This window comes from Setaria viridis, chromosome 6 (assembly GCF_005286985.2).
Source record: "Setaria viridis chromosome 6, Setaria_viridis_v4.0, whole genome shotgun sequence".
Classification (NCBI taxonomy): domain Eukaryota; kingdom Viridiplantae; phylum Streptophyta; class Magnoliopsida; order Poales; family Poaceae; genus Setaria; species Setaria viridis.
Window position 1 is genome coordinate 31,407,028 of NC_048268.2, and position 13,886 is coordinate 31,420,913.

At 46.9% G+C, this 13,886-nt stretch overlaps 1 protein-coding gene across 1 annotated transcript; it reads left to right on the forward strand.

The window, feature by feature from the left end:
• The first annotated feature begins 10,122 nt into the window (after positions 1-10,122).
• On the forward strand, positions 10,123-13,283 carry LOC117859850 (cyclin-D4-2). The gene is made up of 6 exons (XM_034743030.2): positions 10,123-10,787; positions 11,434-11,517; positions 11,607-11,705; positions 11,807-12,008; positions 12,102-12,214; positions 12,448-13,283. Exons 1-6 carry the CDS (start codon positions 10,470-10,472, stop codon positions 12,712-12,714), a joined length of 1,083 nt encoding a protein of 360 aa, XP_034598921.1. The 5' UTR covers positions 10,123-10,469; the 3' UTR covers positions 12,715-13,283.
• The last annotated feature ends 603 nt before the right edge of the window (positions 13,284-13,886 follow it).

Genomic DNA, 13,886 nt, shown 5'->3' on the forward strand with positions numbered 1-13,886 from the left:
AGGTTGCAAAAATTTCGCACCGCATTTTCCACCGCACCTCCACTTCTCCAGTGCCACTGTGCTTCGTCTCCACCACTGGCCTGTGACCTCGCGCCGCCGGCCTCGCCCTCCGCTCCCCCCGAGCACCGCCGTCCGCCAGCACTCCATCTCCACCGCCGGCTGCGCCCCCTTCTTCCTCTCCACCACCGGCCCTCCCCCGACCCATGAGCTCGCACCACCAACCCAGCCCCTCCGTTCCTCCCTGCCGGCCCCGCCCCTCCGCTCCTCCCCGACGGCCCCGCCCCTCCGCTCCTCCTCGACGTCGCCGCGGCCGCCGAGAGGCACCACGCCGCCTCCTCCCCGTGCATCGCAGCTCCTCCCCGAGGCCACGCCGCCGCTCCGTGATGCTGCGCCGGCACTCCTCCCCGAGCGCCTCCTCCTCCGCGATCGCCAGGGCGGTGCCTCCTCCTCTAGCGCCGCCGCTTTTCCTCGAAGGCGCCGCTCGTCCCAAAGCCCACACCGCCGCGCTGCCGCTGGTCCTCCCTGAGGCCTCCGCGCCTCTTCCTCTTCCCCGAACTGAAGCGCCTCTTCCTCTCCCCGATCTCAAGTGGTTGGTTTTTTCTCACGCAAATATAATTACTAGATTGCATATTATTGTAGAAAAGAAAATGTAATAATAAATTTGGTGTATAAATAGTTATTGATATGCATAAATTCATGAATTATAAATATGTATAAATTGATGATATTGATATGTATAAATCTATAAATAATTTTTAATTACAAGTGTTACAATTTTGTATATTAAGAGTGATGACAACAATTAGAACAATGTTGAATCCTCCGAGGAGGATTCGGATTCTGACGATGATTGTGGACCGTATTCTACTCCACCTAAGTACGAACCAAGCCAACCTAGGTCTAGCAGGCATTTAGATGAAGATGACCCTGAATACGATCTAGCCGCGGATCATCAGGTACCTGCATGCACATTCATATACTAGCTAGTGATATGTATGTTGTTCACATGAAGATGATAAACTTCAACTATTGTTTTCTCTATAGAACGATGAGCAATCCTCGGTGCATTCCCTGCCGCGACATCGTAGAACATCTACATTGCATGAAGAGGATGTAGCTGCCTCTGCACTACAACCTTCGGCTACTATTTTTTCTAGTAGTAATCCGAAAAGGAAATGTGTGGAACGAAACATGACAGATATTGCTAAAGGTGAGCCCTCATAAAGGTACTCTCGTAATAGAAAAGCTTGGCGCTAAAGGTGAGCCCATATTACCTAAAGGGATATCTATTAGGTTTCGAAATATATGTGGAGCTATTGTCAGGGATAAATTACAGCCCTGGATCATGACTAGTAATTGGAAGAAGATTCCTACCACTACAAAGGATGTATTGTGGGCCATAGTGAAAAAAAGGTTCACTTTTCCTGAAGGTTAAGAGAAATTCGCAAGAAACTTTGCCGAGGGCCTCCTTGGGAGATGTTTCAGTAATTGGAGGTCTACTCTTAATAAAGAATATGTACAGAAAGGAAAGAATGTTAGGGATGACTTCGGTAAGATTCCTACAGACATGTGGGAAGAGTTCAAACAACAGAAGAACACACCGAAACCAAAAGCCCCGAGCGAAGAAAATACCACGAAGGCTATGAAAGCCGCTGAGAACCCCCATCGCTTGGGTGTGGGAGGGTACAATGCCAATATCGCTAAATGGAGGAGAGAGGAAGAAGAACAGAGGAGAGCTAGTTTACCGGATATGTTTGCAGGCTTGGATGAGCACAGCAAGAATTGGGTACTAGCTCGAATTTCGGCTGTAACACCCGATGACAAGGTTAAATTCAAACACCACTCAACAGAGATAATTTACGAGAGGTTGGCACAGCTCGCCAAGGCGCAAAAGAAGGGTCTTTTCCGGCCCAACAGGGAGAAAGATCAGCTAACCGCCACGATCGGAACCGCGGAGCACTCTGGGCATGTTCGAGGGATGTCATCAATATTGCCCTAGGGTAAAGCCTTGCCCAACAACCAAGCAAGCTATAGGAAGCACGATCATTATAAGAAAAACCTTAAAGACAAGATGAGAGAAATCACCAAGCAGGAGTTCTTAGAGTTCTTGACCAACCATGCTACTTACCCAACGATGGCTGACCTGACAATATCCGATGGTCAACGATAGGCAGAACCAACCATGCTACTTGCCCAGATAGAATTCGTTGCTCCGAGTAGTGCTGGCTCCATTGCAAACATGAGGTATCCCGTTGATGACATACAAGTGGATACACCATGCAGGGTTGTTATACCTTATGGAATGAAACAAAATAAGTTTTGAGAGGTCGCAACCGGCATGGCAGTAATGGGTTATATGTTCCCAAAGGCACCCCTTCCAGAATACGCCTGGGTGCAAGTTGTTATGGTGTCGGATGAGTCGCGCGAGGTAGATATCTCTACTAACGAGGGGACTAAGTTTTTCGGTGATGCGATGAACCAGTACATACTGTGTCATCACGGAGATTTCATTCTGAATGCACCGCCGGAAACCTCACGGCCGAGCCAAGAACTACCCCTTCCAGATTCAAATGTTGACACAGAGCAGCCAACGTTGTCACATGTGCAGGGAGCTAACAATGAGGATGAGTGGCCAATGCTATCACCTATCCTAAAAGCTCTCAATGAGTACGATGGGACAACAACATAGAAGGCGATGAGCGGGTAGATGATCTAGAAGTTAATGATCCAACATTATCTTCACCAACATCTCCACCTCCCAAGAGGCTAGCGATACCTCGTATGGTCAGCGGATATGATCAAAAGGCTTCATTAGCAGATGTTGACAAGTTTTTAAAAGGCTTCATCTTTCGGTGAAAAATATGTAACTTGCAGCACCTCTCAGCAAAAGGAAAAAGATCAAAACATCAATTTCTTAGCATCAGATGAGGTCCCAATGGATATGAGCATGGCAAACCATTCTTGTATCGCTGGGATCTGCTGGAGGGCCCATGGGAACTGAATAAGATGCATGGATGGATCATGAATGCAATGAAGCAAGGCATTCAAGAAATCACCGCACATGTCCCATCTAAGATTTTCCTTGGCGTTCTACTGTACCAGATTGTGATTGATTTCGAGGATTTGCACAGACTTTGCCATCGACAACACCTCAATGTGAATCTCATATCTGTATGGTGCTTGTAAGTCCACATGTGCCACATACATGAGTTTTAAATACATACATATTTAATGTCAAGTACCTGAGCAGCCTATTCTGTAGGATGCAATGGAGAGAGGAAGAATTGACGCAGGCAGGTTCAAGGTAGCGTACCTTGACCCAGCATAAGCGAGCCAGAGCACAAGCTCAAAATGACGGAAACAATCAAAGCACAAATAGAAGCAACAGAGACACAGGCGGAGAAAGATGACATGAAAAAAGCCCATAGAGAAGAAATACACAAGTGCCCGTATACATTGCAAAAGTAATGCGGAAAAGGGCTAACAAGGATTATATCAGGGCTCCTTACGATTTTTAGTAAGCTAGTTTTAATTACTATATATATATATATATTAGGTGCTATTTAATGCCATCTATAATATAAATTATTTTAGTATAATGCAGAGATCATTGGATTTGCATCATGATTTTACCCAAGCTAGGAGAAGTAGTGGTCCTTGACTCAGCTAGCTATCATAGAGAAAGGTACAAGGATTTCATAGGCATTACATGAAAGTAAGACATTCCTTGGCAGTACTTATATGCATGTTGACATTCTATGCACCTAATTTATATTACTATCTCTTATCTTTATATCCTCAAAGCACGTACAAGCTATACATACTAAAAGGCGGGTCCCACAATCCAAAAAGGACGAAAGCTATGAAAATAATATATCATAAATATGTAAGAATATAAAACTTGCTTTTTTCATATACTGTAGACTTTTCATTAATAACAACTCATCACTGTATCATTTTTCTATTTGTTTGCAGTGCCACAAGCAACCTCCCAGGCTCCGTCCTATGTGGATATTATGTGTGCGAGTTCATCAGAAATAATGGGAGGTACCGGACAAATCCTGTAGACGTATGTCTCTTATACACTGCCATGTGCTAACTTCCTAATGGTAATACATCCTAATCTTCATTTACTGTATACCTGCAGATGCCTACCATTGACAGTAACTATAGCAAGATCGAAGACAAACAAATCGACAACATTTGCATGGACATGGCGAGGTTCATCCTACATGAGATCTTTCATGAGAATGAAGCATTCTTTGATAAGCATGGCGTGTTGATGACGTACGAGTGCACAAATCTTCGTAGATGTGTGTGGTAGTTTTAATATTAGCGTGGCAAAGAACAACTCTATTCCAAATGTTGGATTTTTAATAATGTGAATTATCTATTATGTACGATGCAATTTTTAGTAATGTGAATTATTTATTATTCAAGTTTGTTGTTATGTGGTTGGAGATACATATTTGAATTTGGCGGCTAAAAACTGGCGGGAAATAGAAATAATAAATAATTCATGGGAAATAATATATTGAATGGGAAAATACATTTTCCTGGTGGATAGCATAAGCATCCGCTAGCACAGAAACCATCTGTGCTGGCGGGTGATGTAACAACACCGTCGGCACAGAAAGCATCTTTGCTGGCGGGTGGCTAACATCACCCGCAGCAGAGAGCTTTCTGTGCTAGCGGGCAAGCACCCACTAGCACAGACGGCATCTGTGCTGGCTCAAGGTTGCTGGCGGGTGCGATACCCGTTAGCACAAAGCTGTTCTAGCTGCCAGCATAAAGTTTTTCTGGCATAGTGAGCTGCGCGTCATGTTCTTCCGTACCCTAAGTTTCCACCCTAAGAGTTGTTGCCACTGGTTTTTGACTAGAGCCAACCGTTGTGGATAAGGTTCTGACAGCCGATGAAGGAAAGAGAAAGGGTCTGTTGACCAAGCAGCGTTGACCAATGCCCACCACGAGCAACCAGGATCCGGAAGCCGATAGAAGACCAGGAAGGGTTCGATCCGAGGTGAAATCGACTCCACTAAATATGGGAAATCCTAGAGATTTATCTTTAGTAGTTTTTAGAAGTAGATGTAATAGTTAATGTCGTAATCGACTAGGTTCTAGCTTGCTCCAGGCTATAAATAGAAGCCCATGAGCTTTGTAACGAAGAATAATCAATCAATCAATACAACCTTTTGGCGCTACACCACCAAAACCCTAGGAGTAGGAGTAGAATAGATTCGATGAGTTCCTTCTATCGCGTAGGGCTGCATCGGTTTCGATCTCAGGCGGTCATTAGTACCTCTATCAGAACTTTCTAAGTTAAGTCTTATATTTTGATATTCGGTTGTGTGGCTAGTTATCGAGTTATCTTAGATTGCAAGTAGAACTTTCTAGGCTTTGTCCAATATTTTGCTTGTCTTCGACGTTGCTCACAGTTATCGAGTTTGCTTAGATCTATCTAGGTTGTCTTTATGAGCTCCTTGGTTGTTCCTAAGCGCTCACAGTTATCAAACGGCTTAGATCTTGACCTGTTTAAACGTTCACCAGTTATCTGATCGTATCGGCCGATTAAATCTTGCATGCTTTTATTACTTCATATATGCTAAGTCTGATAGATCCTTACCCTTGCCCCTCGTATTGCTAACCGTCAGGCCTTTGACGTTAGCACGCTACTGTTGAGAGCCGATGCTTCGGTCGGATCTTATCCTTTTTCTCATAGAAGCATGATAACGTCATTGAGCCGATAGGTGCACGTATGAGGCCTTGCTGCCACGAGCATGTTTGGTTGGGTTAATGGGCTGAAGTTAATGCCCTCTCACCGTGTTACCTCTAAGTTCAATTACACGGTTATGACATTAATTAGGTTTCTATTAGCTTGATCAGCTTGTAAGCGGTAGGCAAGAAGTTCTTGTTTGCTGTGTTCTAATCTTTTAGTTAATAGATTGATGCCAGTGCCTTCTCATTCATGTTACCTTGTTTAAACAAGTTCAATTACACTTATCAAGATATTAACTAGATCTGTTAGCCTATCTGATGTGCTCATGGTTAACAAGGGCTCCCTTTTATTGCTGTTGTTTATAATGCTTTATCTTAGCACACCTTGCACCTTCGAGAGCTGATTTGGAGCATGCACTGGAGTTAAGCCGATCTTCCAGATCCTCCGTGTTATTCAACTCAGAAATCTGAAGTCCAGATTTTGCGTCCAAGAGTAGTAGCAAATCAAGAGCTCGATTGGACAATGGGACAAGAACCTTAATGGCCAGATCGCAATCGAATTGCAAGGAGTTAAGCTAGTGGTGGTTTATTACAGGATCCCATTAAATGCTCGTCGTTACTACCGGTTTCCTTTTTGCAAGACGCTCGTGTATTACAAAGTCTTGCTTTGTTGATCTATATAAATATACGTACTCTTATTTGTTGTCAAATTTAAAAGTATTTTTCCTTTGATTAATCATATGGCAATAGCAATATCTGTCATGCTTTGTTTTTTCTTATGATACAGGAGGAGCATAGCCCGGTTATATATTAATTAAAGAAGGAAACTGTACAGTGTTAAAAGAAAAAACAGAAAAGAAACATTTCAAAAATATTACAACGTGTTGGCCAGCCATAATTCTATTCATGCATTTTCAATATATATACATGCATTTTATATATTGATGATGGTCCATTTTTTTTAAAAAAATAACACACACGAATCCTAAAGCGTCCGTATTTTCAATTGGAGGAATTAGCAGTCAAATCCAGAAAAAAACAAATAGATGATCCAATATAATGTGAAATATTTAGGCACAGAGCCAACAGACACGTGACAGACCCAGCCAGAGGTTGACTATACCACTCGAACACTCTCACGACCCATCGGTCAGTAAGCTGCAGCAAGAAACGACCGTGCCCGGAGACCCCTCCGATCCGACTGCTCATCCATCCATGCTCCATCACTAGCTAGTTCACTACTGCACGTGTACGTACGTTACGGGCCGGCAGGTTCTTGCGCGACCGGACTAGAGAGCTCGTACTGCGTACATACGCAGGGCAGGGCCATCCCCAGCGCCAGAGAGATAACAAGACGACACACGTACACGCTCTGCCCTCGCGGGAATAGACCGTCGCCCAACATGTGACACCTAACCCCCATGCACGTACGTGTTACGTCGTACGCGTACAGTAGGCGATAACACATGCATGAAGGGCATGGACCGCGCGGTCCACCCCGCGACGTGCCGAGGTAGAGGTACGTACGTGAACAGCCCTCGTACCGTCCTATACGTCGCCTGGGAAGGAAGCAGCCCATGCCGGCTACGCCAGCCAGGTTGTACGTGCGCGAGGCCGGTGAGAAGCTAGCGGGGTAAAAACACGGTCGATGGAGCGAGCGAGACTGGACAGAGTCACGGAGATGACCGCGCTGGTCTGCGCCCACGAGCCACGGGCTCGGTCTCCATCGTTACGGGGGACGCGCGAGAGCGCGACGCGGACATGTGTGGTCGATGTGGGCAGGACAGGCAGCAGGGCGCACCATCGCATCGGCCAGCGCGGGCATGCGTGCGCGGAGGAGGAATACGTACGGCGAAGTGCCGAGGGCGCGGGGTCGCCGGAGCAAAAATCATCTTGCCTTCCGTTAGCCGGCGACGGCGAGATGGCGCTGCTGCTGCTGTGCTACAGCCTACACAGCCCATGGCCGGAGCCGGCAATCATGCCGGGATGATAAGATTAGCACGGCAGATCGCTTCGATCGTCCACCCCGCAAAGCAGCACCTGATCGATGACGCTTGATTAGCACGTTGTACGTAGTACGTAATCCGTTAAGGGCCGAAAGTAGCCGTACTCCGTTTCCCGTTTTTACGTTGCGTTATTGCTGGATGCTGGCTGATTGAGACGACGGTCAAGATTTGCAGAGGGTTAATCACCGGGATTAAATGGCCTGTCTCTACCAACCGTCAGGACGCAGGTACTCCTGTTCCTGTACACAGGGTCTGAGATGCAACGCAGTTCATCATCAGTGACTGACGATGCTCCGATCCCAACCAAGATTACACGCCCTAGCTTATTAGTAGCTTATCCGCAGGCAGCGACAGAGCAATCAATCGACGATACAGGGTGTTTGGTTCGAGGAACGAGGTAGTTGGTCATCTTCTCATTCCATACTTTCTTGTTTGGTTCATGAAATAGAATGAGTTTTGATCCATCACCAATTTATTCTAATATGAGTAATGTGCGTATTCCACTAAATTTGAGGAATGAACCTCTGATGCACTGCCTCATCTAGAATGGAACGATTGTTCAAACCAACGCCCCCTTGCACAACACGTACGTACGGCTACTACATCAGGCACCGAGAGCAATAACGTTAGCGTATGCATACTCTCCTCGATCCAACAGCTTCATGACGCTGTTTGATGTGCGCGCGCGGTTCGCGAAGCCAACGCAAGCAGTGCCTCGAGAGAGTTAACACGCTAGGGCCGTGCAGGCGCGCGCGTTAACTCCGGCGACAACCAACATAAAAACTGTCGATTCGTATCGCCGTCCTCCGCTCGCGTGCAGGATCTGTGCTCGACCGGTACGAAATGTACCGTGCTCCTGTACCGTTTCATGACGCTAATTGTCCCGCGCATAGTGTACGGGGGCTTTGGTAGCCTTATCTCCTATTAACTCCGTAGAACGTACGTGCGTCGATCTTCATTATGGAGGGGAAACAATCATGCTGCATTTGTTTTGAGAACCTCATAAAGATCTCCGTAGCACTGCTTCAGAGCAGCGTCAGTGTGATTCCAGAGGCCCAGATCAACAAACTTGTCACCACCATTGATCTCAAAGTGATTCCTTCATTCGTCCTCTCTCTCTTTTTTTTAAAAAAAACAAAAGTGATTCCTTCCTCTCCTCCAACAACGAGTTCCACCAAGCGACTTGGTTCCTGAGCAAACAAAGCCAACGAGGTGTATTGGTTCCGAGCAATCACAGCCAGCTAAACTTCGACAGGCGATGGCGCCGATTACTTCCTGCGCTGGCCACATGACATTATCGACACCTCTGTATCCCTCGTGTGAGGCTTCCACGGCATGGCTGCAACTGCGGAAAGTTTAGCCGCACATTTACCATCAAATAGGGGTTAGGGATTGAATTGATTTGCTTCTATTGTGGTATACATCGACGATGATTATTGTGGTTAGGGCTTGAAAGGTGATCACTATGGAGGGTCTATTGATAATGAAGGTTTAGTTTAGGATGTCTTACATTACCTAATGGAAGAGCTACATTTACTATCAATTTTTAATGTGGGATTAAATCTAACAACCTCTCACATTAAGACTTAGATATTTTCGATAGCATAGAAGTCTTGCCCATCTTGCCTTTACGAGGTCCGCTGGAGCTCACGATCGTGACCAAAAATAAATCTCGGGTCTAACTCAATCCAAAATACTGCTTGACAATTGAGAATTGTTCCCACCTTATAACATTTGCTTCTCCACCGTCAATTTTTGGTGTGGAACTAGACCCAACAAAAAAAACTATTAGAAAACGATTTTATTTTGGTCAAAATGTTTCTATGGAATACAACGGTGAGTGATACGGTTCTCCTTGTACTACTAGAGATCATACATGTCAAACACGACGTGTGCACTTTTTTTGGTCACGCCATGGGGGCCCCACCTAAGTTGATTAAGTGAGCTCTTGGTGAGCCAAAAAAAAACCTTACAGGTTTTTACGGTATTGAAGCAAAATAGGCGATCTAGGGAGGAAAATCGTGATCATTTTTTAAAGGGCGACATAAGAATTAACGATAGGTAGTCGTTCTGAAAATCTCATTCCCATCTATACTTGGCATGTCTTACTGTTCAACTCAAGTGTTTGGTATTAGATGTGACGTGTTCCAATACAAACATATAGTGTTGATTTGAAATCTACAGCCACCCAAATCAATTTGAACTCGCAGTTCACACCCTGATTCAATTTGGTAAATCCTTGCGAAAGGGCCGCGAGGGTTGTTCATCAACTGGCGCCGTCAACTGCCCCGTCCAATCGCACCCGCCGATCCCCCGATCGGACGGACAGGGCCTCCCGCCGCTTCCCAGCCGCCGGATCCAGCCGCGCGGTCGCCTTTTCCTGCACCCGCCGCGACCGTCCGGCTCCTCCATTCCCGCTCCGGCTGTCCCAATTTCGGCGTACCAACGCGTTCGCTTTCCCGAAATACTCCCCCCTCTTCCCCCGATACAAAGCGCGAGGGCGGGCGCGGCAGCCGCACGGCACAATTGCACCGCACCCTGCCTCCTCCCCCTTCCCCTGTGGCCTTGTCCTTGACCTCTCGGCACTACCGCACCCTGCTCCTCGCTACCCAAACACGCGCACCAGCCGCACCAACAAAGATTACAGGGCGCGCCGGCGTGCCGCAGGAGAGGGAGAGGCGGCCGGTAAAGGCCCAGGCTTTGGCTTGTTGCGGCGGGGTGGGAGTGGGGGTAAAACGATACAGAGCCATGGCTCCGAGCTGCTACGACGTGGCAGCGTCCATGCTGCTCTGCGCCGAGGAGCACAGCAGCATCCTGTGCTTGGATGAGGAGGAGGAAGAGGACGTGGCGGCGGCGGCGGAGTTGCCGGGGAGGAAGAGGGGCCGGTCGCCGGTCTGCGGGGACGGGTTCGGCGCGGATTTGTTCCCGCCGCTGTCGGAGGAATGCGTGGCCGGGCTGGTGGAGCGGGAGACGGAGCACATGCCGAGGTCGGACTACGGCGAGCGGCTGCGCGGCGGCGGCGTCGATCTCTGCGTCCGCCGAGAGGCCGTCGATTGGATTTGGAAGGTGGGTTCTTGATTGATCTGAGTGTCTTTGGCGTGGCTGGACATGGGGGAATGGAAAAAAGGAAACATTTTTCTCATTGCTTTGGATGTTCTAGGAACGCATTCCTTTTCCATGATTACTAATAGTTCTGTTTATTTGGAATAGAAAAGATGCATCTGTTCTTAGTTTCTGCATCCAAATGCAATGCTTGCTCTTGCTTCCACAGAGCAAGATCCTAGATTGTTTCTTCTTCAATCCTCGCAATGCTGAGTGCTTTAATCGTTTGCATTGATCTGTCATGGTCATATGATGCTGGTGTTTAGAGTGCAGCCTTAGTAACTTATGCCAATGATATCACTACTGTGCGTGATTACAGCAAGCACTCTGTTGTAACGGGCCTTGTAGATATGCCGTGACCATTTTTTCCGGGTGAAACTTGGGACCATCTCGGCCAAAGTTGGCCTTTCGTCTGCTTCCTGAATCACGAGATACTGGGATGCACTGTCTGATTCAACATTGTGCTTTTTATATTTTTCGAGAAAAGCATGTCTATTTCTAGAACCACGAAAAATCTTATTTCTTGACAAAGTTCTGAATATAGTTCACGTGAAGTTTCTACGGCTGTGCTTATTTTCCATGTGGTTACTAACTTGTGATCTCTCTGCAGGTCTACGCATACAACTTTGGTCCCGTCACTGCCTACTTGGCCGTGAACTACCTTGATCGTTTCCTGTCACGGTACGAGCTGCCGGTAAGAATCACAAGATCACCCTTTTAAGATGAAGTTGCTAATGCTATCAATACCAGTTTGCCAACGTTTGTTGCCGACGTCATTTTCAGGAAGGCAAAGACTGGATGACGCAACTGCTCTCGGTGGCGTGTCTTTCTCTGGCCGCCAAGATGGAGGAAACCTCTGTCCCACAATCTCTGGACCTTCAGGTGGGCAAACTGCCTATAGGCATATTGCAATGCCGATGCACATTGTTCTTATTCATCCGATCATGTTCTTGTTCTAAGCGTGATTGGATTGTGTGAATCAGGTCGGAGATGCGCTGTATGTGTTTGAGGCGAAGACGATCCAGAGAATGGAGCTCCTTGTTCTAAGCACCCTCAATTGGAGGATGCAGGCCGTGACCCCTTTCTCCTACCTGGACTACTTCCTAAACAAGCTCAACGGCGGCGCTCCGGCGCCAAGAAGCTGGCTCCTTCAGTCGGCAGAGCTTATCTTGTGTGTAGCTAGAGGTATGCAACGTCTGATATCATCCGTGAAATCAGTTGCGGATCGCACCATTCGTACTAATCCGATCTGATTGATATGTCTTGTTTGCACGGCAGGCATCGGTTGCATAGGCTTCAGACCTTCTGAGGTCGCCGCCGCCGTCGCAGCTGCCGTGGTCGAAGCAGCGGGCGTCGCAGGCATTGAAAACGCCTGCGCCCATGTCGACAAGGTACATTGACGCACGTCCTCATGCGAACTCATTTCATGCCCTAGTTTGTTCTAGGCAGAGAAAATGCAACGGCACAGTTCGAGATCCACCACATTCATAGCTCAAATCTCGCCGCCGTACTTGCGTAAACGCAGCTCCCGTACAGATGCGTGAAACGCATTTACACCCCGTGTGTCTCTTTGTGTGAGCTCGATCGGCGAGTTATTTAATGTGCTGTTGCCCTGTGGCTGCAGGAGCGGGTGTTGCGGTGCCAGGACGCGATCCAGTCCATGGCGACCCCGGCCATTAACACTGTGCCACCGAAATCTGCAAGCGGCAGCGGCAGGGTATCCCCTGGGCCGCAGAGCCCTGTGGGGGTGCTGGACGCTGGCTGCCTGAGCTACAAGAGCGACGACGACGCCGTGGCAGCGGCGACTGTTGCTTCACATGGGGCCTCGGCCTATGGTTCGGCGACGGCCTCCCCGGTCACCAGCAAGAGGAGAAAAATCACCAGCAGATGATGGATATCTCGCCCTGATCAGTCAAAGTGCGCGCCCAACGATTCAGAGTGAATTGACTAGTCCGCTTTTGGTTTTTTTACCGCGCCAATCATCTTCATGAAGAAAAAGGTCAAATGGTGCTGTTTGCATTGAGACTTGAGAGGAGGAAAGGACAAAGGAGGGCGTTTTTGACATGACGAGAGGGCAAGAAGTTGATGAATAAAGATGTGAGGTGGACAACACCTAAATTGCTGGGCTTTTTGTATGGAGGGGTAGACAGCCAGCACAACCTTGGTGCGCCACAAAGGGCGCCGAACCGTGGCTTTGTTGGAACACAAAGCTGGAGGAGATCGATGAGATGATCAGAATAAAGAGGGTGGTGAAGGGACCAGACCGTAGGCAAGATATACAAGAACTAGGCACTGATGACCTGCCTGTGTTGCAGAATCTGATAAACTGTTTGCGGTAGTTTGTAGTATTCTTTTTTTCATTTCATTGTGAAGAGAAAATGTAGGTGGAGAGGAAAATGTATTTTATGAGGAAAAGAATGTTCATCCAGATGAATAATTAACAAAAATAACCTAAGAAAAGGAAGTGAACAGAACCCACATGACAAGGGAAGTAGATTTAGTCCCAGCAATACTAATTAATACCACTAATTAACATTATTAATCATCATTTCTTTTAATTTTATTTTATCTTGGCCTGCCTGCCTATAGTGTTTGACTGCTTGTCCACTTTAAGACCATGGACATTGTTTCTCTACGAATTAAAAGAAGGGGGACCTTGTCAGGAGGAGCATTGGGAACACAAACTTACAATACCAACCAGATCTGTGCTGAGCACCTGTCTCTTTGTTCGAATTAGTAGGAGCTATTGTTAAACTCCACCATCTAAATAATAGTTACATACACAAGGCCACAAGGGGAATCAAGCATCTGAATTCCCATGCTGATTGGATCTGCTTCAGCATATTAGAAATTAGAAATTAGAAAAGCAACACGAATGAAAGATGCTACTCCCAATTTGGGAGTTCTTGCTTCCTCTAGTCTTACACATAAGTCGATTATGATATCAACATGATCTTCAGTGTAGTAGTTTGAATAATAATATCAATGAACATATACGTTTATAGATAACGGAGCTATAAATTACAACTGTATTTTCTATGACTGAGTATTGCTTAATGGGAG